At 41.8% G+C, this 27,329-nt stretch overlaps 1 protein-coding gene across 2 annotated transcripts in view; it reads right to left on the bottom strand.

Moving 5' to 3' along the window:
- LRRC49 (leucine rich repeat containing 49) overlaps nucleotides 1-27,329 on the bottom strand; it is a 208,775-nt gene that overhangs the window by 43,016 nt on the left and 138,430 nt on the right. For both annotated transcript variants that reach the window (XM_073650816.1, XM_073650817.1), the window contains 2 exons: nucleotides 17,467-17,550; nucleotides 10,147-10,316 (listed from right to left, as the gene is read on the bottom strand). In XM_073650816.1, the coding sequence (XP_073506917.1) occupies nucleotides 10,147-10,316; nucleotides 17,467-17,550 (254 nt within the window). The remainder of the gene's footprint in view (nucleotides 1-10,146; nucleotides 10,317-17,466; nucleotides 17,551-27,329) is intronic.

Raw genomic sequence — 27,329 nt, 5'->3', positions numbered from 1 at the left:
ACTTGGCGTTCCGTTGTGCCTTTACGGACTGACATTAATGAAGCTTTGGAGATTTTTCTGATTAGAGAGTCGGCACCATCCCACAGAGTTTACTCATTATGTGTAACTATTTAACGACCATGACCGTATTTATTGAGAAACCCAGGTCAGGGTGTGAAATAATATACACCCAATAAAACGCTGAGGTTTATTTTGTTTTACTGGAGTAAGAGATTTTGTTTGTCGTGATGGCATCCTATACAGAACATCTTATGTGAAGAGGGATTTATTTGTAATTACTGTCTATATCACATAATGTGAGTAGTTTAGGACCTAACATGCAGTAATACTTGGCAGGAGGGAGTGGAAACAAAGACGACCTATTACAGCTGGTAATTGACTTTTGTTTTTAATAGAATTCAACCAGTAAGTACAGTCTATGACCTTTTAAGTAAAAGTTTTGTTAGAAAAAATAATAAAAGCTTAAAACTCAGGAGGGTTGTCCGACCCTTATGTCTACTGTATTGGTCACAATCTTTTATGGTCCAGGCGTCACAATGTCATATTGAACCACTCCCAAAGGCAGCAATTACAATTAAATTAAAATTAAAGCTTTTGAGATATCTATGGTGTAATGAAAGCATAAGCCATAAATGTCTGATAAGTGCAGGTTCTGACTTTCAAGATTCCTGCCTTCCCCAATCAGCACTCTAAGGGCTCGTACAGACGTCTGTGGATCGAGATCCAATCACGGACAGCAATGCACGGACTGGCCGTGGGTCACCCGACCGAAGCATGACAGCTTGATATATTTCTATGAGTCCATCACGCTTTGGTCGGGACATCTGCGGACAACCAGATGTAGTAGACTGCATCTGAGTGTCTGCCTCCAGTAGGTGTATACGTCCAAAACTGATGCATGACAGAGCACACATTGACCCTGTCGGCAATGATTCCGTCAACGCATACACCCGAATCCTATTTTGAGGGGGTCGGACATAAGCCCCGACGGGACCAATTAACGTGGGCAAAAACGCTTTGTGAAAGGAGCCTTAAGGTATGTGCACATGACATCTTTTTCAGGCTGCTTCAGACCATAATAATCTGTCTGAAAAGGCGCTGAAAAAAATGAATATTGCTGTTTTAACATCTTTTAAAAGCTTCAAGGTTCGAAAACTCTGAATCGGTTAATAGTAGTGATGAGCGAGCGTGCTAGTTTAACCCTTTCGCCGAGCACGCTCGGGTGCTTTCCGAGTATCTTTGGCGTGCTCTTATATTACTGTACGTTTGAGTCTGCATGATTTACGGTGTTAACACATGCAGAGATTGCCTGTTTGTTAAGGAATCCTCACATGTGTTGAGGCTGACTAACAGTCATAAATCATGCAGATGCCGGGACGCTAGCTTAATATAAGAGCACGTCGAAGATACTCAGAAAGCACCCGAGCGTGCTCGGTGAAAGGTTTAAACGAACACGCTCGCTCATCACTAGTTAATAGGAGTAGCAGGTCTATTCTCCCTAGAAGGAGCTACCTGTTTGCTACACTTCACGGTACAGCATGAAAGATGCCGGCAGCGGAGCCGCTGCAAGAACAGCGACAGTACCACTGGCAAAGCCGCTATAGGAATACGTCCGCCAGCATTTTCTTGAAGTGACTTTGCCTTGGAAAAATCCTTATGTGCCACTTTCCCTATTGACAGTGACAAATGAGGGGGTTAAACTGCTGGGATCGATGAGAATATGGATCCTAGTAGTTGCAGCAGGAGCCTGGCTGTGTATATCCGTCGGGCTCCTGCCGCAGATGGCACATGTACAGAAGCAGTAATGGGCGATCATTATGCCATAAATATCTGTCATGGAGAAAAGAGTTTTGTGCTCATGATGGACATATTCATCATATAACACGGAGGGGCCTTTTGACACTAAGTTTTAGTTTTTCCATTTGTTTCATCATTATGACAATATAAGATACATGTATTATTACGCTCAGCAGCATTTGACAGGTTGACGATGTGCAGTCCTGTCTTACACCAGATTTTCATTCTGAACATATGTTAGATGGACTTCTTGGGACTCTTACCAGTAATTGTACAAATGACTAGAAAAATGTAATATTACAAATATTATCTTCCAAAAGCTGAACAGTAGTCAGTAGTGTTCTGCGAGTTTACTTTCCAAATTATGAGGTAACTTGTGGTTTAGAAGATTAGCAATTAGGGTCTGGTTGTAATTGACTGCATATTTACCCCGACAATATTTCCCTCTAAAGAATTTCTGTATGAAGTAATAATTTTAGGATGAGGCTTTTTTTTTTTCACTTAAATCACTTTACTGTATGAACTGCATCAAGACAGAAGTATACTGCACAAAGGTACGAAAATTGAGTAATCACCCTGTTATATGAATATTCACCTTTTTTTCGCCTTTGTTGTTGGAACATCTGTTAGAAGGGTTGAGTCTCAATTTTTTAATGTATTACATGTATTTTATTTACTAATTAAAACCAGTTAGCGATATTTTTTTCTATTCTACAGTTCAGCATTTAGTCATATGCTTTACAGCAGCCACATGTAGATATAGTAGAAACCTGTAGACTGGAGATAACGCTCTGAAATCTGTGATCAGGTCTCTGTACAGGGAGGAGGAGGATGTGAGATGTGACCGACGCTTATGGTCAATAATAGAGCCTGTGTTATCTATATAGAAGTCTTACCTGTAATCCTGCCTGTTATGATAATGAGACTGGTGAAAGTGATCTCTCGTAGAACAGAAAATGTCAGCCCATTAGGAGGTTACAATAGGAGTTCAATAGTTATGTAGGGAGAAAATGGGGCACTCACCACCGTGCGCTAAAATAAGCTTTATTGCAGTTCCAAACAGAGATTGTAGAGACAATGTAGCCGACAGCAGTTTAGGGGTCGCTACATGGAAAAAGACACATAAAACAAACTGGTTGGAGAAAAAATGCCAAGAGGCAATTCTAAATGCACTGGAGATAATGCAGCTATCTGAACAGGGTCAACCAGATCACGCTGGGTGGCTGCTTTTGTTTGATAAATCAGTTTTTACATGCAGATCCCAGTTTGTAGTGTATGCCGTTATATGTGATTGTGGATGCTTTTACATCAATAAAACTATACATCCTATGTTTCAGGGATTTAAAGAACATGTTAAATCTTAAGAAACTGGGAAGGGTTCACCTAGATTAATGCAGCATATGCAGGGGAGTCATGGTAACAATTCACACTGCATGCAGTTTCTTGCCCTTTGTCAGATCCCAGTACCATGTGGTGGAGGAGACAGGCATATCCCTTTCTGCAAAGGTAAAAAAAATCTATATTAGCCGATTTCCTGTGATTAATGAGTAATGCACTGTAGCAGCTTTTTACTACCATTTTGCATAATGGAAGCTTTTTTATGTTTGCATGTGTGACATATGCTGTTATGGCTCAGAGGAAGCGTGACTTACATGCGAAACGGCTGTCAGCCACATTGTCTCCAAGATCTATTTGGAATCGCAAACAAAGCTCATTTTAACACACGGTGGTGAGTCCCCCCTTGCATAAACACATATACCTGCGCTTTCACCCAAATATCACTGCCACCCTCTGTTACGCTCCCCTCTTTTGAGGTGCACTGTGTGCGCATCTTTTCCCCCTCTGACCTCCAACTTGCCGTCATTTACCGACCCCCAGGGCTAGCCACCACTTTCTTAGACCACTTCACCACCTGGCTGCTTCACTTCCTTTCCACTGACATCCCCACTATCATAATGGGTGACTTCAACATCCCCATTGACACTTCCCACTCGTCTGTCTCTAAGCTCCTATCCCTCACTTCCTCCTTCGGCCTTGCTCAATGGTCTTCGGCAGCTACTCATAAAGATGGCCACACACTGGACCTAATCTTCACCCGCCTCTGTTCCCTATCTAACCTCTCTAACTCACCCCTCCCTCTCTCTGACCATAACCTCCTCACATTCTCTACCCTCTCCTCTCCAAGTGCTCAATCCCCACTCCACAAACTTACACACGCTCGCAGAAACCTCAAACACCTTGACCTACACTCACTCTCTGAATCCCTTCTCCCTCTTACAGACATAAATTCCTTACTCAATGCAGATGTTGCTGCCGCTTCATATAACACCACAATAGCTGCAGCTCTCGACTCGATCGCCCCTCTCACACATACCAAATCTCGCACGATCAACAGGCAACCCTGGCACACCAAACTTACTAAAAAACTGCGACGGGCCTCCAGGGTTGCGGAGAGGAGATGGAAAAGGTCTCACTCCATCGAGCACTTCATCGCATTCAAACAATCCCTCACTATCCTGAAGTCCGCGCTCATTACAGCAAAACAAACCTACTTCTCATCTCTCATATCCTCCCTGTCTCACAACCCTAAACAGCCATTTAACACTTTCAATTCTCTCCTTCGTCCCCCAGCACCTCCTCCCTCTTCTCTCACCTCAGCCGAAGACTTTGCCTCATTCTTCAAGCAGAAGATTGACACCATCAGACAAAGCTTTTGCCTAAAGCCCGCACAACCCCTCCTCATATCTACTCAACCTTCCTCCTCCAAACCCCACTTCTCCACCATTACAGAAGGTCAAGTCTCCTCTTTACTCTCCAAATCACACCTCACCACCTGCGAACTTGACCCAATCCCATCCCACCTCATCCCTAACCTTACCACAGTCTTCATCCCAACCCTAACCCACCTCTTCAACCTGTCACTAACAACTGGTGTCTTCCCCTCATGTTTCAAACATGCCGCAATCACACCCATCCTCAAAAAGCCCTCCCTTGACCCATCCTCTCTGACTAGCTACCGCCCCATATCACTTCTCCCCTTTGCCTCAAAACTACTAGAACACCTTGAACTGTCCTCCCACCTCTCCTCCTGTTCCCTCTTCGACCGCCTGCAATCTGGCTTCCGACTGCATCACTCGACTGAAACTGCACTGACCAAAGTCACCAACGACCTACTAACTGCCAAATCCAAGCGACACTACTCCATCCTCCTCCTTCTGGACCTGTCATCTGCCTTCGACACAGTGGACCATTCCCTCTTACTACAGATTCTCTCATCTCTTGGCATCACGGACTTGGCCCTATCTTGGATCTCCTCATACTTAACAGACAGGACATTCATCATCTCCCACTCACGCACCACCTCCTCATCTCGACCCCTATCTGTCGGTGTCCCCCAAGGTTCAGTTCTAGGATCTCTGCTCTTCTCCATCTACACCTTTGGACTGGGACAGCTCATAGAGTCTCACGGCTTTCAGTATCACCTCTATGCTGATGACACACAGATCTACCTCTCTGGACCCGATATCTCCTCCCTACTAACCAAAATCCCACAATGTCTGTCCACCATCTCATCCTTCTTCTCTGTCAGATTTCTAAAACTCAACATGGATAAAACAGAGTTCATCATCTTTCCACCCTCTCATTCATATCCCCCATCTGACCTATCCATCAACGTCAATGGCTGTTCACTCTCCCCAGTCCCACAAGCTCGGTGCCTTGGGGTAAACCTGGACTCTGATCTCTCCTTCAAACCACAAGCCCTTTCCACTTCCTGCCGACTCCAACTCAAAAATATCTCCCGGATCCGTGCATTACTCAGCAAAGACTCTGCAAAAACACTAGTGCATGCCCTCATCATATCCCGCCTAGACTACTGCAACCTCCTGCTCTGTGGCCTCCCTTCCAACACTCTTGCGCCCCTCCAATCTATCCTAAACTCTGCTGCTCGACTAATCCACCTGTCCCCCCGCTATTCCCCAGCCTCCCCCCTCTGTCAATCCCTTCACTGGCTCCCCATTGCCCAGAGAATCCAGTTCAAAACCCTAACCACGGCATATAAAGCCATCCACAACCTGTCTCCTCCATACATCTGTGACCTAGTCTCCCGGTACTTACCGCACGCAACCTCCGATTCTCACAAGATCTCATTCTCTACTCCCCTCTTATCTCCTCTTCCCACAATCGCATACAAGATTTCTCCCGTGCATGGCCCCTACTCTGGAACTCTGTACCCCAACACATCAGACTCTCGCCTACCATAGAAGCCTTCAAAAGAAACCTGAAGACCTACCTCTTCCGACAAGCCTACAACCTGCAGTAACCACCGCTCCACCACATTACTGCATGACCTCCTCTACCCTCACCTACTGTATCCTCACCCATCCCTTGTAGATTGTGAGCCCTCGCGGGCAGGGTCCTCGCTCCTCCTGTACCAGTCGCTGACTTGTTTTGTTAAGATTATGTAAAAGTTTTTGCTATGTATATCCCTATCACATGTAAAGCGCCATGGAATAAATGGCGCTGTAATAATAAATAATAATAATAATAATTAGAGTTCCTGCTAATAGTAAGGCCACCTCTGCAGGTTTGTCTTGCATCACTTGTTGCTGATTTATATTATGTAAGCCTATTGATATCAAACTATAATATATTAAAGAAAACCTTTCACCAAATTTTTCATGTTGGACTGGACACCCAATGTAATCAAGTGAGTGTTCTCATAGTTTTTGCTGGGGGCGTGCACTTCCTCTCCCATACGAGTTGCCCAATAACATGTAGGCAGTAACACAGCAGAAAAAGGACACACCTCGACCATAGCTTAGGTCCCTCGGTGATTGAGATGTAATGATACAGCTCTGATCTCCTGGATTTGGCGGGGGCTACACAGTGACTTTGCACATAGCTCATGCAACCAAAGATCGCTACATATCACTGCTACATCGCTGAATAGTGTAATACAAGTTAATTGGGTCACATTACGATTCACAAGGTACCACAACAACAAGCAATTCGACAAAAATCAAAATGATTTCAATTTGCTTGCCTTGAGGGTCGCAGTGCAAGGTCATTCACCTGCACTATGCTGTGATATATCAGTGGCAAAGTGACCGTGTAGCCCCAGCTTTAACATTGCAAATTGTAATGTCAATTTTTTGGAGTGGAAATGTAATTTAACAAACTTTTCCCATCCAGGACACCATAACTTACACTGCAATACAATGCCTGTTGGAAGCAAGGATTCCTATAGAAATAAAGAAAATCGTGATTCATTATTAACTTCTAAGAACTATGCTTTTAGGCGAACAAATATTTTATTGCGAGCATTTAAGTGTAAATAATTTATGAGGTACAGAACTGTAAAGCCATTTAAAGGCCTTGACGAGCCCAGAAAGATGTGGTATTTTGGCTCCTTAAACCTCGGGGATTTTAGTGCTCAATATTTCAGTCTATAATGACAAAATAGATCAAGATATTGAGACCCAGATGTCATGTATTCTAAATGTCTTACACTAAAATATCCCACTGCTGGCGAGACCGTCATAGTGGAGATCAGGTTACAACCCTACAATCTTGGTAAAGTGCTTTGGCACTAAATATTGATTCCATATGCAGGATTGATATGCCTTGGGGCATCTACTTTTTCTTTTCCACCTCTTAAAGGTGTTTTCCAGCCACTAAGAAATATAAGCTAAGGTCCTAGCTTAAAAGTAAAGTGCTTCCTAATGGCCTGTTGTTACGAAAATCTAATATTTGCTTAAGATTTTATGTCACTCACGATGGTTCGAAAGCCATGTGGTTCCCCGTGATCGGTTGTCAGCCTCGGCTTGCTCTTAGAACTGATCCCTCTAATTCTGCGACACCACTGGGACCCAGAGGCTGACATGACGGACTACATGGCTTCCGCCCAATTGACAGTGATATAGGATCTCAGACAAGCACTGGATTTATATAGCAACAATCAGTGCTAGATTTTTTTTAAGCTACTGTAAGTCCATTTCTGTATTTTTAGTGGGCAAACCCCACCTTGTACAAGTATGGTATATTGACATGTTATGCAGGAAACAACTGATAGATGTGGGTCCTATCCATACTGATGTAGTGCGGTCCTCTTACTCACTTGGGTCAGGTTGCGATTGACTGCCGCAGTGAAGTGGAAATGAATGGTAAGAGTAGACCCAAATGTGAGGCTCCCTCGATTCACTTATGTTTGCGCTACAGAAACAAACAAGCAATAGCGACGAGGCACAAATGTTCTTTTTATTCTCTCCACAGGTTCAATTTTGTAAAGGCATAAACAACAATACCTAAATAATACCATGCAGTGACTTCCAGACTCATGCCATCGTCATTTTCAATGAGGTCCTTACTTCCTTCCTAATATAAAGTAACATATTGCACTAGTCATGTCTTACAAAAGCAACTTCTTCCAAAGTTGTGTGTGTATACTGATTAACAAATTAAGGTCTCACCACTTTCTCCCCACTCCACATACCAAGCGGCATCTCATTTACAATATTTCCAACTTGGTGCCTATGAGCCATTTTAGACAGTGGCACCAATTTATTAAGAGTGTAGCTTTGTACATCAGTCTAAATGAGCACAATGCTAGAGTAAGATGTGCCTATTTCATTAGTAGGTGTATAACTCTTAATGAATTGGGGGGGGTGCACCACTGTCAAAAATGTTACTCCAGCCAGAGGTCGCTGTACTGTCCATTTATGGCGGAAATTATACTGATTTAGGAAGCGGAAACTTAGTGCAGCAGAATAAAGACACATTATGCTTCTTTCCCTTTGAAATCGGAATATGTTCAGCTCAGAACTAGCAGCAACCAGTGGGACTCAGCTACACGCATCAACTGTTCAGAGAAGTTTTGCCTTCAGTGGTCTTCATGGAAGAATTACGGCCAAAAATTCATACTTTCCATATGGAAACAAGGTCAAGTGATTCAACTTAGCACAAAACTATAGGAACTGGGGTGCAGAAAATTGGCAGCAGGTGACTGGACTGAGGAGTCAAAAATGTGAAATATCTGTCTTTTAGTGATGATCGAGTATGTTTCATTAAACCTTTCCGGCTAGCACGCTCGGGTGCTCGCCGAATATTTTGGCGTGTTTGGGATTTCTTTTATTGTCGTCGCAGCTGCAAGTGTCACGGCTGTTAGACAGTCAATCTCTGCATGTGTCACAGCTGTGAAACCCATAGTAGAGGTTTTGCACAGGCTTGGTGTCCCCCAGACGCCAAGAAATCCCCACCTACCTTCTTAATAATCCCTGAAATCCCCGCCTATGGTTTTATTTACCATACCACCACCCCCCCTTCCCCTGCACGTCACATGGCCCTGTGACTTGCACTGGTCTCCCTCACTTCCCGGCATGCGCAAAGTGCGATTCACATGGAGCGTGCTTTGTTTCCCCCCGGCCCGATCTGTCTGTGCACTGGAGGAAACAAAGCGCCTGGGAATCAGCAGTACAGTTAGCGCTGTTCCCAAGTGCTGGGTGCTGAACGCTGCCCTCATTATTGTCCCCTGCTTGCGCTGCGATCAGCACCAGCAGGGGACAATGTTGAGTTGTGCTCAGCGAGCAGTGTCCTGTCACTCACAGAGCTCAGCGCAGCTCCGGGGCCAGCTCGCTGCAGTGCGTCATTCTCCCTGGCTCCTCGGCATGAGTGGTCACATGGATTACAGCGTGAGACACTTAGGACAGCTGTGTATAAGGATGATTTTTTTTACAGTTGGAAACAGCGGGAGCAGACTACTACTCTCAACATTGTCCCCTGCTGGTGCTGATCACAACGCAAGCAGGGGACAATGATGATGGCAGCGTTCAGCACTCGGCGCTTGGGAACAGAGCTAACTGTACTGCTGATTCACAGGTGCCAGTACGTGTGATCATGATGTGGCACACGGTTGCCACACAGGTGCACACAGATACGGATATCTCCGCTACTGTTTTTTCCGGTACCGGAAATATCAGGACGTGTGAAACCGGCCTTATTAGAATGTTTCAGTAGAAAAGATAGGGGTGGATTCTGCTAATTGTGGCTAACGAGCATGTGTATTTCCTGCAAAAAAACATGAAGTTAGAGTCTAAAAAAAGTCCGAGTGGCCAGTGTGAAAATTGCAAAATTTCACATTTTTGTTTTTAGTATAGATTGTGGTGAAGTCGGAGAAAAGGGAGCATTACCAAAAATTAAAAAGAAAAAAAAATACATTTATAACAAAAACCTGACTTAAACAATTTCTGGTGATAGATAAAATACCATTAAAGAGAAGCAATATTTTTTGGCCGATTTAGTGTCCACTAAATTTGCACACAATAAATTCACTCAGTCGCACACTTCAATTACCTTTTGTCTTCAGTAAATTCATAAGGCGCAGCTCCATTTAATTGGCATGGTTTATGAGAAGGGCTTACAGAGCCTCCACTATCCAGATCTGAATTTGTGCCAGGCAAAACTCTGTTTTGCTGAATATCCCAATGTCTTGCAGCATTGTGAATTGCAATCCTTTTTTTCTCCTGTAAGTAAAATAATAATAATAATAATAAAAAAAACTGTATTCTGCAACTAAGGGGATGTCGAGGTCTTTAAAGCAATAGACTCAAAACAGAGACTGTGAAAATGAAACAAAATAACTAATAGTAGGTAAATCCCTCACCGCTATAATGCCTCCGCTGCTGAGGCTCCACTGATCTTTGTTTGCTTGTGATTAGATGCCATAAATAAGCACATAACCACTGCGGCCCATCACCGGCCTCAGTCATGATTCCTATAAATAAGCCATGAGAAGGCTCACCAGCGATTGTAGCAGTCACGTGTGCAGGAGCGACCACAGATTTTCCTGGCGAGTTAGGTTACGTTCCTACCATGAGTATTTGATGTTTTATGTATTTCATGCTGCTCTCAGACATCATCGCACAAACCTGGCGATAGGTTACTGTTAAAGCTAATAATACTGGAGCATAGGTAAGTTTTCAAGGGTTGGAGGTATGCGCAAAAGAATTTAGCACATAGTTTTATGGTCCTTTTTAATTTTTCATTTTGTGCCAGTAACTCATTTATTAGTTTGGAATAAGTATGCCGGGTTCACAGTCACAACACAAGGGCATGTTAATCAATCTGGACTTGGAACACGACAAGCTCATTAGAAAAGCCCAAAATCCAAACACAGTGATTAAAGGTAAGAAAAAAAACTAAATCAAGGGCTTATTTATGTGTGAATTTGCCACAGAGGATCAGTACTTATACCAGGATGCTTCGTTAGATATACTCTAAGTCATTCCTGCTTTGATATAATGAACCACTTCTATCGCAGGTACTTTATTAAAATAATGATATGAGGGTAGTTGAACAAGGTGTATAACAATTGTGTCACACAGGTTACCAATTCACAAAATAACAATATGAGTGGGTAGATGAAAAATATACTCATACGCTTGCACTTTATATGAAATTTATACTTTTTGAGTATATTTGTGCGATGGATTCTTGTGCAACTCACTTCCCATTGATCATAATACCACCACAAGTAATACGTTCCCAAAATATGTTTTTACAGTGATTTAATAAATAGTATATTTTCTACACAATTGTATCACACAGTAGCTACATGAAAATTCAGAGTAGTAATATTTTCTCAGACAAAAAGCAATGGGTAACTGCAAAATAAACCTGAAAACAAATTCCACATTCTATTTTACACTTATTTTCCTACAATTTTATAAACCAGTCCCCCTCGTCTGTACAATAATGAGGAGTGATTGGAAAGTAAAAGGAAACACACGATAAGCCTCAAGGTGGTTCTGAGTTATTTATATCAGTATTTACAGGGTATTAGAAGGCTGAGTCTTTGCCGGTGTCTACTGGGCAAATGACAGGAATTTGGAACGTAAGGGATTTCAAATTAGAAACATTGTACAGTAGGGGAGGTGAAGCGCTGCCAACTGGCTATGGTTGAGCAGACCTCCATGGATTCAAAATAGCAATTAAATAAATTAAAACTAGTCAGTAGTAAATTAAATGTTTAATTGGAAAGAGTAGAAGATTCTAACGTAAGAATAAGAAGTCCATACAATGTGCCATTCACAGGTCCGTGAGACCTCACTGCCAGCGAGAACCACAGAGGGATTATGTGATAAAGATGGATGGAAACCACTTGAATTGCATGAGCGTTCAATCAGAACGAACTGAGGTAGCAGGTCTCCAAATGCCAATCTCTCATCTCAGTGGAAAAAGAGGACCTCATTTTGGCAATATCATACCTACAATATACAGTAATAAAGCATATATAATGCTGTTATCGGTGTCAGTTGCCGCAAGTAATACACTTGCGGAGATGGCCATCTTCTGGTAGTGGCCGAGGCTTGGAACTGCACATCCGCCTCCTATTCAAATCAATACCAAAACCCTGTGGCAGCCACTATCATAAAATGTAAATACTAATTAATATTAATGACTAAATACTAATTGTAACGAAATATCCACAATAAAACACTTGAATGTTAATATTTTGTGGTGTCGTTGAATTTGTAAAGATTTTTTTTTGACGCATTGTAGAACTAGATCCTACGGTGACAGATGCCACTGTATGACATCCATAGAAGGCATCTATTTCATCTACACATCGCAGTATATACAGTACACGGAGGCCCAATTAGAACGTGAACAAAGCGTTCTAGCAGTAATTGCTACGAGTATCCAATATATGCAGCACAATTTTATACGTTTGGCTCCCATAAGCTTCCATGTGATTTGAGTACAAATGGGGAGCTTTCAAGCATTGCGGAACTACACATGGGATATTCTTGAATTCACTATCACCAATAAGTTAGACTATTTATTTTATTAGAAAGAAAAATATTTCTGGACTTACCGCATATGTTGCGATCTCTCCACTATTTAATGATTGGGTGCCACTCCATATTGTACCTCTCAGGAGCAATATGGAGCCATGCATGTAACTTTTTAAGCAAGTGTATGAATAAAGGAAATCACATTGTTAACGTTTTTTGGAAGCACCAGCTCTATTTCCTTGTTCTTCTCTATTTTATTAATAGGTTCCAGTTTGACATTCAATGAACTTATATAAACTGCCCTTTCCAAGAGAAAACCCATGTATCTGAAAACTTATTGGAACGATATAGCACATACAGTGGTAATATAGAGGGTCAATATGACTCTCAAAGTGACAATCATCCAATTAGAAAACAGCAAATAAATGCACAGAATTTTGAATTGTTATATTAAAGGGATTTTCAGGACTACTGTGTTGATGACCTATCCTGAGGATAGATCACCAATATCAGATTGGTGGAGGGTCCAACAGCTGCCACCAATCAGCTCTTAGCAGGTCCTTTGCTAGTTTGATATAGACAGAACACAGTGCCAGAACACCATACACTGCAGTGGAGCGCTATCCCTATACTCTGTATTTGCATCGGCCATTGCTGAGCGCTGTCTGATGTCCATCGATCTGAAAAGGTTATCAATCTATTTTTACTACAGAAAAAAATAATGGCATGTCTACCATGACAGGACCATGTATTGCTTACTATTATTGTATTGCATACTATTATTGCCTACTATCCCCTCCTATTCTTACAACAGTCTGTCTGTGAAGTGAGGAGACAAATTGCTGGAGTTTTGGGAGAGGAATGCTGTTCCATTCTTGCCTAATGTAGGATTCTCGCTGCTCCAGTCCTGGGTCTTTGTTGGATTCTTTGTTTCATAATGTGCTAAGTGTTTTCTATTGGTGAGGAGTCTGGACTACAGGCGGCCCCCGAACTCTTCTCCAGCAAAGCCATCTTGTCATGATGGATGCAGTGTGTGGTTTAGTATTTTCTTTCTGAAATGTACAAATCCTGCCCTGAAATAGACATTGTCTGGATGGGAGCGTATGTCATTCTAAGGCTATGTGCACACAAAGCGATTTTAATGTGTTTTTGTGGAGTACTTTCAATGCGAAAATGCAGCGAAAACGCATTAAAATCGCTTGTAATAGGTCTGCTATTTACTGCAATGCAAATCCGCATGTGCTGTGCACATCATGCGGACATTTCCGCTGCGAATTCGCATTGCCATAAAAAAACGCAGCAAGACCAATTCTAGTGCAATTTTGCTGCGAAATCGCCGCCATTGACTTGCATTGGATCACATAAGATCCGCATTACTACATGTAGTCATGTGGATTTTATGCGATTAATGCGCGGATGGCACCCGGGTCTGGAGAAGAGGAGACACTCCTCCAGACCCGGGTACCATTGTACTTTTAAGTAAAAAAAGAATTAAAATAAAAAATAAACTTATACTCACCATCTGATGGCCCCCACTCTGCTCCCAGCGTCGCTGCTGGCTCCGTGGCGGGTACCGGTGATGTAAAAGGATCTTCCATGACGTCAGTGGTCATGTGACAGGTCACGCAACCGCTGACGTTGGCGGTCGCGTAACCTGTCACATGACCGCTGACGTCATGGAAGGTCCTTTCACATTACCGGTACCCGCCACGGAGCCAGCAGCGACGCCGGGAGCAGACCGAGGCCGCTGGAAAGGTGAGTATAAGGTTATTTTTTACGTTCTAATTCTTTTTTTTTTTAACATTATGTTGGTCACACAATATAAACCCATGCCGGTTGCATAGATTTATATTGTGTGACCAACTTTCAAGCATTTTTCCAAGTGTTGCTAAAATCGCTTGAAAAAGCGCTTGACAACCCTCATGCGAAATCGCATGCTAAGAACGCTTGACAAACGCTTCTACCTGGCAGAAAAAACGCATGTAAAGTCCGCATGCGTTTTTTCTGCCAGGGAGATGCAGAAACGCTCAAGAAAAATCCGGAGTATTTCTGCATCATGGGCACATAGCCCTGAATCTCTACATAATGCTCAGCATTGATGGTGCCTTTAGTGATGTGTAAGCTGCTCATGTCATAGACAATAATGCAGCCCCATACCATCAGAGATGTGCGCTGATAACAAGCTGGATGGTTTCCCACCTCTTCAGTCCGCAGGATACGGTCAGTAGTTTTAATAAAGAATTTCTTATTTTGTTTCATCTGACCACATAACAGTTTTCTATTTTGCCTCAGTCCATTTTAAAAGAGCTTGGGACCAGAGAAGACGCCAGTGCTTCTGGATTGTGTTGTTATACAGCTTCTTTGCATGACAGAGCTATAAACTTGCATTTGTGAATTGCACCACAAACGGTGTTCACAACCAACAATGCCTGCAAGTATTCCTGATTTCAGGGAGTGTTTTGCACAACCGAATCATGCCTGGCTTTAATGCAGTGCCGCCTGAGAACCCGTAGATCATGAGCACCCAATATGGACCTTCAGCCTTGTCCCTTGTGCACATGGATTTCACCAGAAACTCTTGATGATATTATATGCTGTAGAACGTGGGATATTCAAAGTCTTTGCAATTTTATGTTGAGGAACATATTTCTGAAATTGGTCCAAAATTGTTAGACGCATTTGTTCAAAGGTTGGTGAACCGCTGACCAAAAGTCATCAATGTTAAAGTAGTGGGCAAACTCTCAATCTGAAATCTGACCCACCAGCAGTTTTTCTTCATCAGTACCACTTACTTGTCCAAATGTTTGTTAACCCTGTCCCGTATCCAAGGGGCAACATTTCTCCTTGCGGAGAGTGACATGTTAAACATGTCAAGGTGAGGAGACTTTTAAGCCACAATGCTCCTCTGGGAAATATGCAAATTGTCATTTCAGAGAGGAAGATTACTAGAACTCTAGTGCCACCTACAGGAAGTAGCAATCCTAAATGTCAATATTGACTCTTCAAGGAGCCTTATCATATGACTTAGGATAATCGCCAAAACCAAAATCTCAATTTGCATACACTGTGATTACGGGGTACTGCCCCTCGCCAGTGTAAAGTGTTAGATATGGTTTGGATGAGTGACAGGAGTCTCACCGGTATCCAAGGGGTAACATTTCTCCTTGCGGAGAGTGACATGTTAAGCATGTCAAGGTGAAGAGACTTTTAAGCCATTAAACCAAGAGATTTTGGTTTTGGCGATTATCCCAAGTCTTGTGATAAGGCTCCTTGAAGAGTCAATATTGACTTTTAGGATTGCTGCTTCCTATAGGTGGCACTAGAGTTCTAGTTCTCTTCCTCTCTGAAGAGACTATTTGCATATTTCCCAGAGGAGCATTGTGGCTTAAAAGTCTCCTCATTTTGACATGCTTAACATGTCACACTCTGAAGGAGAAACGTTACCGCTTGGATACCGATCAGATGCCTATCACTCAGCCAAACCATATCTCACACTTTGCACTGATGATGGGCAGCACCCCGAAACACAGTGTCTGCAAATTGAGATTTTAGCGATTATCCTTAAGTCATGTGATAAGGCTCCTTGAAGAGTCAATATTGACTTTTAGGATTGCTACTTCCTATAGGTCGAAATAGAGTTCTAGCTCTCTTCCCTGACCACTTCTACGTTTGCTCACTGTAATCCAAAATCAATCCATATCTTTGTTTTTGTAATCCTATTTTGTGTTCCCAAGTAACCCTCAATTTAATTTTTATTGAGCTGCAAGTGCAGAGAGCCAGGCCCTGCACTACAGCTCTCCGTCCGCTTTCAATTTTCCCCGCACGTCTCTGACTTTTGCTCCCTGATTGACAGGTCACTATTGTTTGGGTGACCTGCCTCACCTTGCCTGAGGTTTTTGGCAGTGAAGGGTTAATCAGCAGTAAACGGCCTTTACATAGATGCCATTAGTTGGGGATATAAAATCCAGATGACAAGTTCCCTTTAACAAACTGCTTCAAAGAAGTGTGGCTACTGTCACCATTCTCTGCTACATGAGCATTATAAATCTACTAGATGGTGGCCCGATTCTAACGCATCGGGTATTCTAGAATATGTATGCGGCCGACCGGGCGTGACTAATCAGCGAAGCAGTGTTTAAATGGGTTGTGCACTACTTTAAATTAACCCCCCAATGTATCCCCCCAGGGCCGCTAATGAATTTTGTAATTACATCATGTTGTGAATACTGCTTGTGACAACATCGCTGACCACGCACAGCCAGCACGTAATTCCCCCGGCTGCAGCCGGCTCTTGCTTCTGCTTACATCACGACTATTTGCGTCACACTGTGACTGACAGAACGTGTTCACTGAACGTGACAGCAGTACATCACACTCATTTACAAAATGGAGAAGGTGGAGAAATTTCGTTTTCCATCTTCTTCTCACAGTATGCTCCGATTCTCTCCTCTGAGAGTCAGATCACACTATGCTGACACTCTGATCAGAGTGCGATCAGAGATCATTCGCATAATCTGCCCGATTCTCTCGGATGAGATAATCTACGGCGTCTGCACCTGCCCTTACCAGCTGACATAACATGAAAGCTTTTACCTTGGAAATCTCTGTGGCGGCCTAAAGAGTGGTGGAGTTGGTCATAGTAGTCAAATCAGATCAAGAAGATTACAGCTAACATCTGATTGCTTATTATGTACAAGTCCTAATTTTTTTTCTACACCAGTAAGGCCCAGTACGTCTATCACTGCCCTGCCCAGAAGAGCAACACGCCAATACTAGAGAACAACTACAGACAAGTTTATCCCGATAATGGTTTATGGATGACCTAAACTGTTGAAACTTGATGAGTAAAATGTTCAATGTGTCTTGAAATTCTTACCTTTATTAAGGCCTGCTTATGGCTTTCACGCTTCCTCTCTTCCTCTTTTCTTGCCAGAACAGATGCGGTACGCCTTTCTTCTTCCTAAAAAGATGAAAAACATTTTTTTTTATTATAGCAACAAAATGTAACAGAGAAACAACCAATTCTTAACAACATTAATAATCTCCAAGTGTTTGTGTGACAAACTGATTCAGGTTTTACTGTACTGAAAAATATAGTCCATTATATAGCTTTGTCTTATTTACTGAGGACCCATCACCAGATTTCACAATACATATATGTTACTAAATAGATTTTAAACCTGACGAGACTGGTGTACTAACTTTAACCCCTTCACGACCTATGACGCATAAGTACATCATAGGTCGTGTTCCAGGATTTGATGCAGGCTCCAGCGCTGAGCCCGCATCTTTTCCAACAAATGACAGCTGATTTGATCAGCTGTCATGTGCCCCTAACAGCCGTGAGTAGAATCACAATCCACCCGCGGCTGTCAACATGTTGAATGCCGCTGTCAATCTCTGACAGCGACATTTAACTCGCACGCACCGGAAGCACGTCTCAAGACCCGACCATCGGCGACCGTCACATGATCGCGGGGCGCTGATGGGTTGGCATGATAATGAGGTCTGCAGAAGACCTCCATGCTTGTCACTGCAGATCTCCAATGAACTTTTGCCCGTGGCAATCGCAGTTTCAAGTCTCCAAAGGGGACAATTGAAGCTAGTAAAAAGTAGGAAAAATGTTTTTAAAAATATAAAAATTATAAAAGTACAAATCACCCCCTCTTTCCTCATTCAAAATAACATAATAAAAAAATACACATATTTGGTATTGCTGCATTTAGAATTGCCCGATCTATCAACGTATAAACTAAGTAAATACAATCGGTAAACGACATAACGAGAAAAAAATCAAAACGCCACAATTATGTTTTTTTCGTCACCGCAACACTGCAATAAAATGCAATAACAGGAGGTTAAAACATCGTATCTACCCCAAAATGGTATCAATGAAAAAGTCAGCTCGGCACGCAAAAAATAAGCCCTCACCCAGCTCAAGATCCCAAAAAATTGAGACGCTGCGGGTCTTGGGAAATGGCTTTTTTTTTTTACAAACTTTGGAAAAATTTTTCACCACTTAAATAAAAAAGAACCTATACATGCTTGGCATCTGCGTACTTTTACTGACTTAGAGAATCATGATGGCAGGTCAGTTTTAGCATTTAGTGAACATGGTAAAAAAAAATTGAAAAAAAATGCAATTCCACAATTGTTTTTTTATTTATTTCCCCGCACTTGGAATTTTTTTCCCGTTTTCCAGTACACTATATGGTAAAATCAATGGTGACGTTCAAAAGTACAACTCGTCCTGCAAAAAAAATAAGGGAAAAAGGGGAATAAAAAACGAAAAAAAAAAAAAAAAAAACGAAAAATCCAAAGGCCGTGAAAGGGTTAAAAATCCACACCAGAATGGCTGTATAACCCTGATATTAAAATTAGCATTTTATTAGTCCAACTATAATCTGAGACTCTCATCAGCAGGAAGGACACTGAGGAGCTGTCAATTAGGCTAGTAGGCAAAGAATAACTAAAAATAATCAGCCAATATCACATGGATTTCACACTACGTAAACCAGTATCATCAGGGCTGAGATCTATTTAATAATGTATGCAGTTTGCATTGAGAAATCTGGTGACATCTGCTTTAGTGGAGCACATGTGTGTATGTGTGTATGTATGTATGTACATGTGTATGTATGTATGTATGTATGTGTGTATGTATGTACGTGTGTATGTATGTACGTGTGTATGTATGTGTATGTATGTATGTATGTGTGTATTTATGTATGTATGTATGTATGTGTGTATTTATGTATGTATGTATGTGTATGTATGTATGTATGTATGTATGTATGTATGTGTGTATTTATGTATGTATGTATGTGTGTATGTGTGTATTTATGTATGTATGTATGTATGTGTGTATGTGTGTATTTATGTATGTATGTATGTATGTATGTATGTGTGTATGTATGTGTGTATGTGTGTATTTATGTATGTATGTATGTATGTATGTATGTATGTATGTATGTGTGTATTGGGGAGGTGAACAGCCTCTAACTATGGCGGCGATGCACCTAAATCTTACCATCCAGATTAGATGTCTGTTGGCCAAACATGATGATTTCATCAGGATCAACTATCTACTGCATCTTACTGCAAGAAGCATTTCAGCGGTGGGGACTTGCTGGAATGACGATGGTTGGAGTAAAATGGTAAAACTGCTGACAGAGCCCTTTTCCATTACCCTTTTACAAGAATACATTAGGTATAAGAGCTTGTAACTACAGTACGTGTGTAAATGAGCACACACTGTCCGTAAATAGCGTGGTTACGCCATATACATTATAAACTAACAGTTTTACTACTCAATTAACTGAGCACTAAAAGCAGAGAGCCACTCAAATGTTCCCTAAGGGGATATTTGTTCAGTCTTTGCTGTTTTCTTGAACCTTTTGCTAAGGTGAAAATTTCCACTTGAAATTGTGGAATAAAAGCAAAAAACAGGAAAATCTGTGTCAAAATTAAAAAATATTATAAATGCCAAAAGTATTTTAGGAGTGACATCTTAATTGGCCAACACAAAAAATATTTAGTGACTTTCCGAAATCCACCTGTGTTTGACACATTGGAGCATATTAAGTTGTAATGAAATATAGAAAACAATATCTTGTGATACCAAAAGCTTGCTAATATTTCTCTAGTTAGCCAATAAAAAGCATCACCCCTACAATACTATTGTCTCTTAACATAAATGTAAAGATATTTACATACAGTAAAGAATCAGAAACAGGTAATCCAGGGAATGAGTTCTTGAGTTGTGTTTGCGTGGTCTTCAGTCTGCTATAGAGCTGGTTAAAAAGGTTTCTGTGAAAGCTGGAGATGGGCATACATCAATTGGCCAATTTATGCGCTAAGAGTCTTCATTTTTTGTAAGTACATTTTATTCAGCAATGATGCGGTTTAGCTCTTATGTTCTCAGTGTTTGCATATGTCTTGGCCCTTACAGTGTGCTGCTGTGCTTTCTTATTGTAAATACTTCGCAAGCGACGGATACTTAAGTCAGTGCAAGCCGGGAGCACTGAGAATTCAAATGCGTGGGCAGCGCCAACCATGACTAAATGCGAGGAATCACACCACTATGACTAAACAAGCAGGTAGGATATAAATATATAAAGTGCTTTATATACATATATTTGCGCTAATTTTAATGAAAAAATCATGTTAGTGATGTACATTGCATCACTAACAACGCAATGGGGGCAGTTTAGATACTACACAGAACATGCCTCATCCCTGAACGCCAGCCAGCGAAATTGTCCTCTTCCTATCAGATCGTCAAATCAATACAAAAGTCATTGCCCAAAGACTCCAGTTCAAAACCCTAACCTTGGCATACAAAGCCATCCACAACCTGTATCCTCCATACATCTGTGACCTAGTCTCCCGATACTTACCTGCACACAACCTCCGATCCTCACAAGATCTCCTTCTCTACTCCCCTCTTATCTCCTCTTCCCACAATCGCATACAAGATTTCTCCCGTGCATCCCCCTACTCTGGAACTCTCTACCCCAACACATCAGACTCTCGCCTACCATGGAAACCTTCAAAAGAAACCTGAAGACCTACCTTTTCCGACAAGCCTACAGCCTGCAGTAACCACCGCTCCATCAAACCGCTGAACGAACCCCGACCTACTGTATCCTCACCCATCCCTTGTAGATTGTGAGCCCTTGCGGGCAGGGTCCTCTCTCCTCTTGTACCAGGTCGCTGACTCGTTTTTGTTCAAGATTATTGTAATTGTTTGCTATACACCTTTTAACCCCTTCATGACCGGAGCATTTTCCATTTTTGCGTTTTTGTTTTTTGCTCCCCTTCTCTCCAGAGCCAGAACTTTTTTATTTTTTGGTCAATATGGCCATATGAGGGCTTATTTTTTGCGGGACGAGTTGTACTTTTAAACGTCATCACTTGTTTTACCATATCATGTACTGGAAAACGGGAAAAAAATTCCAAGTGCGGTGAAATTGCAAAAAAAATGCAATTCCACAGTTGTTTTTTTTTTTTTTACCACGTTCACTGAATGCTAAAACTGACCTGCCATAAATATTCTCCAGGTCATTACGAGTTCGTAGACACCAAACATGTATGGGTTCTTTTTTATTTAAGTGGTGAAAAAAAATTCCAAAGTTTGCTAAAAAAAAAAAATGGAGCTATTTTCCGAGACCCGTAGCGTCTCCACATTTCGGGATCTGGGGCCGGGTAAGGGCTTATTTTTTGCACGCCGGGCTGACGTTTTTATTGATACCATTTTGGGGTAGATCCGATGTTTTGATCGCCCGTTATTGCAGTGTTGCGGCGACCAAAAAAACTTAATTCTGGCGTTTGGAATTTCAGAAATTCTTTTTTTATATTGATAGATCAGGCGATTCTGAACGCGGCGATATCAAATATGTATATGTGGGGTTTACTTTTTATTATTTTAAATGGGGCAAAAGGGGGTGATTTAAACTTTTATATTTTAATTTTTTTTTATATTTTTTTAAATTTTTTTTTTTTTTTACACTTTTTGCTTGCTTCAATAGTCTCCATAGGTGTCTAGAAGCAGCAGCTGTCTGTCCGATCGCCTGTGCTACATAGAGGCGATGAGCAGATCGCCTCTATGTAGTAGAAATGCTCATGTGCTCTCAGCGCTGACCACTAGGTGGCGCTCATAGAAATCTTTACATGACAACCACAGGTGTCTGCTGCAGACCCCGGGTTGGCATGCCCATGCATCGGTGACCCGCGATCATGTGACAGGGTCACCGACGGGCAGGGTAAGTGACGTGCTTCCGGCGCTGTTAAATGCCGCTGTCAGAGATTGACAGCGGTATTTAACTGGTTAACTGCCACGGATGGATCGCGATTCCATCCGCGGCTGTTGCGGGCACATGTCAGCTGTAAGAATCAGCTGACATGTGCCGGAGCCCGCACTGAACAGTGGGTGCCGAGGTGGTGCATGCTATTTCGTACCACATCGGAAAGGGGTTAAACATGTAAAGAGCCATGGAATTAATTGCTCTATAATAAATAATAATAATAAAGTCAGTGTGTTTCAATTTGTCATCTGGTTTCATTCAAGAAGATATACAGTGGGTACGGAAAGTATTAAGACCCCTTTAAATTTTTCACTCTTTGTTTCATTGCAGCCATTTGGTAAATTCTAAAAAGTTCATTTTGTTTTCTCATTAAAGTACATTCTGCACCCAATCTTGACTGAAAAAAACAAATTTATTAAAAAAGAAAAACTGAAATATCACATGGTCATAAGTATTCAGACCCTTTGCTCAGACACTCATATTTAAGTCACATGCTGTCCATTTTCTTGTGATCCTTCTTGAAATGGTTCTACTCCTTCATTGAAATCCAGCTGTGTTTAATTAAACTGATAGGATTTGATTTGGAAAGGCACACACCTGTCTATATAAGACCTCACAGCTCACAGTGCATGTCAGACCAAATGAGAATCATGAGCTCAAAGGAACTGCCCAAGGAGCTCAGAGACAGAATTGTGTCAAGGCACAGATCTGGCCAAGGTTACAAAAGAATTTCTGAATTCCTCAAAGTTCCTAAGAGCACAGTGGCCTCCATAATCCTTAAATGGAAGAAGTTTGGCACCACCAGAAGTCTTCCTAGACCTGGCCGACCAGCCAAACTGAGCAATCATGGAAGAAGAGCCTTGGTGAGAGAGGTAAAGAAGAAATCCCAAGATCACTGTGGCTGAGCTCCAGAGATGCAGTAGGGAGATGGGAAAAAGTTCCACAAAGTCAACTATCACTGCAGCCCTCTGCCATAAATGCCCGACTGGTAGAGTGGCCCGTCGGAAGCCTCTCCTCAGTGGAAGACATATGAAAGCCCGCATAGAGTTTGCTCAAAAACACATGAAGGACTCCCAGACAATGAGAAATAAGATTCTCTGCTCTGATGAGACGAAGACAGAACTTTTTGGTGATAATTCTAAGTGGTATGTGCGGAGAAAACCAGGCACTGCTCATCACCAGCCCAATATAATCCCTACAGTGAAACATGGTGGTGGCAGCATCATGCTATGGGGGTGTTTTTCAGCTGCAGGGACAGGACGACTGTTTGCAATTGAAGGAAACATGAATGCGGTCAAATACAGAGATATCCTGGATGAAAACCTCTTCCAGAGTGCTCTGGACCGCAGACTTCATAGTTTCGATGCCTTCAGTGTGAATGTACAATTTTCATAGTCATGAAAATACAGAAAAAACTTTAAATGAGAAGGTGTGTCCAAACTTTTGGCCTGTACACACACACACATATATATATATATATATATATATATATATATATATATATATATATATTTATTATTAATGCAGCGGCTTGCGGCATTACTGTAATGGTCCATGGTGTGTTTTGGCTGACCATGTACCTCCCCCCAGGTGACTGGTCACATGACTGTGACATCGCACAGGTCCTGTGCACACAGAAGATCTGATCACATGACTGTGACATCAGCACAGGTCCTGTGTGTGCACTGGAGGATATATAAACCCTGGTAGATTTGAGACAGGGTGTGAAAGGCGTGAGGCCTGTTCCCGTGTGTGGGACACCATTAGCATGGAGAGGCTTAGTGAGGCCTAGAGAGGCCTGGTAAAGCCTGAAAGGCAGAGGCTGGATCCTTGTGTGTAAGAGATGCCAGTAGCCTTGGAGGGCCTGAGGCTTGGAAGACAAGAGTCCTGTAAGCCAGAGGCTGGATCCTTGTGTGTGAGAGATGCCAGTAGCCTTGGAGGGCAAAAGGGCTGGAGACCACGTTTGGTAAGCCTTAGAGCCACAGCTGTGGCAGAACAAATCTGACTGAAGCAGCTACGACCCGGCAAAGGTAAAAATGCTGCGTTATTTGGACATTGATATAAGTGACTTTGCTGAAGACTGTAACTGGAGCCAAGTGGGCCTGTCTGCCACTTGAAAGGCTCCTGGATGTTATGTGTGTAAACATGCCGGTGAGCCACTGAGATGGACTGTGTGATAAGCAGTTATGAAGTGTAATAAACTGCTGGATTGTGAAATACTGGAAAATGTGGCTGGTGTGCTTTAATTGACCCGGGGCAGCGAGCGTCCCCCAGCATGATGACTAGTGCTGCCTTACAATATATATAATATAACACTATGTAATAAACTATGGAAGTGGCAAAAAACAGTTTTCAACAAAAACATACTAAATAACATTTGTGCAGTCTATGAATTTTTTCTAAGAAATAGAATTGCCTCCATCAGATCCTCCTTCATAGATGACCTAGATTAATAGAGGGATGGATAGATGGAGAGATAGATATATGGATAGATAGCCATATGGATGGATAGCTGGAGGGATAGATGAAAGGATGGATAGATAGATAGAGGGATAGATGAAAGGATGGATAGATAGATAGATAGATAGAAGGATAGATGAAAGGATGGATAGATAGAGGGATAGATGAACGGATAATGGAGGGATCGATAGATGGATAGATAGATAGATGGATAGAGGGATGGATAGAGGGATAGATAGATGGATAGATAGAGTGTGATAGACAGATGACAGCTACAAACAGCAAATAGTACATTGCACATACAGCTCACACATTGTACACAGAGCACATAATAATCACCTACAATATTAGCATTAGTTACCTTCCTGTGACAGAGATGAGCAGTAGTACTTTCACTTTCTCACTTTCTCCAGCTCGGGCCCCAGGAATCGGATTCTGTGCAGGGCAGGCACCCCTCAGGGTGGAGGGGCCTCTCTCTGGTGAAGACGGCAGAAGACAGGACAGAGGAGTGGAGATTGCTCCCTGCAGTCTGGAGCCAGTGCAGGACGGGAGCACTGCAGCATACGAGTGAGTTTTGATAGGTGCGTGCCCCTGCTTCTGGGGGGGGGGCAGCTGGCCCCCTAGCCCCTCGCTGGCTACGGCCATGATTCACACACAGCGTTTTTGCGGATCCGTTTTTTGCAGTAAAATGCAGTGACTCTGGGCATCCCAGCAAAGTCAATGGGTTTCAAGATATGACATTCAGACACATCGTTTTGTGAGGATCCGTTTTTGGGCTCAAAAACGGATCCGCACAAAGAATGAGTATGTCAGTTTGTGCAGCGTTTTTCTAATCTGCTTTTGCTAGTGAAAACATTATCTATGAGCTCAAAAACCTTTCAGGTGATGCTTTTTTTAAAAAGCTGATCAGCTTTTGCAGCTGAAAAAAGTATCCTCAAAAAACGCAGCAAAAACGCTGTGTGTGAATGTAGCCTTAGATCAGGAATAGAACAGCCATTTATAGGACATTTCATAACTTTCCCAAAGTCCTATAAAAATATTCAGCACATTCTGCATTGAACTACTGTACCCAATTTATTATATATTTTAGGAGTCGGTCCATTTTATACAGACTCAGACTCCGACTGCACCAAAATGAGCACAGACTCCGACTCCACGACTCCGACTCCACAGCCCTGATTATAAGTTCCACAATTGGATGTATTAAAATAACATGCTCCTGCGCGGAGATAATCTTATAAATGTGCCCCTGCTGTGTACTGTGTAATGGCTGTGTGTGACCGTGCAGGTACATGGTCTGATCATACCACATCTCCTGGGCAGGGGGGGGGAGCAATAGAGTATACAGGCATTACAGCAGGGGATCTTAGATGCTGCTTTATGTGAGGTAAAACATGATTAAAAACAGGCAGGGAAATGTTTTACCTCACAAAAAGAACCAGCTGTTATCTCGTACTGTAATGTCTGTATCCTCTATTTTGCTTCCTCCCCTGCCCAGGAGTTATGGTATATCTTACAGTACACAGCAGGGGCACATTTATAAGATTATCTCAGTTCAGGAACTTTTTTTAACACATCCAATGGTGGAACTTATTATTCCATGATCTATTAATTAATTAAAATGTACTTTTGTGGAAAAACCCCCTTTAAAGTTAAAGTTCATGGTGGGACTAAATTAAAAAATCTAAAAATAAAAGGCTGAAAAAAGTTAAAAAATCTGAATGAAAAAAATTTAAATGAAGCAAAAAAACACCATGTTCTCCTTAATCGTTTATTATGTATAATAAATAATAAAGAAAACTATATAACTGCATTACCACATTTGTAATGATCCCACTTATGAAATTATGTTATTTAACCTCTACGGTTAAATGCTGTTTTTCATTCATTCACCTCCCCAAATAGTGATAAAAAAAAAGTATGCACCCCAAAATAGTTCCAATGAAAACATTAACTCCTACTGGAAAAAGATGTTGTAGCTCTCAAAATATGGTAAAACATTTTTTTTTCTTTTTAAAGAAATGTATTATATTGTACAAAATTTGGGAAAAATAATCATACTGACCAATGGAAAGAAAAAGATTGCAGCTGTGAGGACACTGGCTTTTTCACTTGTTCAGATAGCTGGGGTTCCCAAGATCGACACTTAAATCTCAGATAATTAGCAATATTAATGATAGAATATCCCCAATATTTTGCATTAATTTGTCAATACACTGATAATATCAGCCATATAAAAAGTTTCAGTTACATTTATATTCCCTGTGTAATTAGTTAATTCAAATAATCACTTGTCCGTTTATCATCTTGGTGTGAACCAGAGTAAAGAGGAGAAGGACATACAGCAATCGCAAAGCACACATTTACAATCATGTGCAATAACTGCAGTGTTACCATAGGTTGTATAATAGCTCAATCCTGCCACCTTGTGGCTTGTGTACTGCTAGGAAAAATTCATCTAGCGGTCCTAATA

Source organism: Phyllobates terribilis, unplaced genomic scaffold (genome assembly GCF_046119375.1).
Source record: "Phyllobates terribilis strain yellow unplaced genomic scaffold, ASM4611937v1 Scaffold_11__3_contigs__length_659146591, whole genome shotgun sequence".
Lineage (NCBI taxonomy): Eukaryota > Metazoa > Chordata > Amphibia > Anura > Dendrobatidae > Phyllobates > Phyllobates terribilis.
This window is presented reverse-complemented; position numbering and strand designations above follow the sequence as displayed.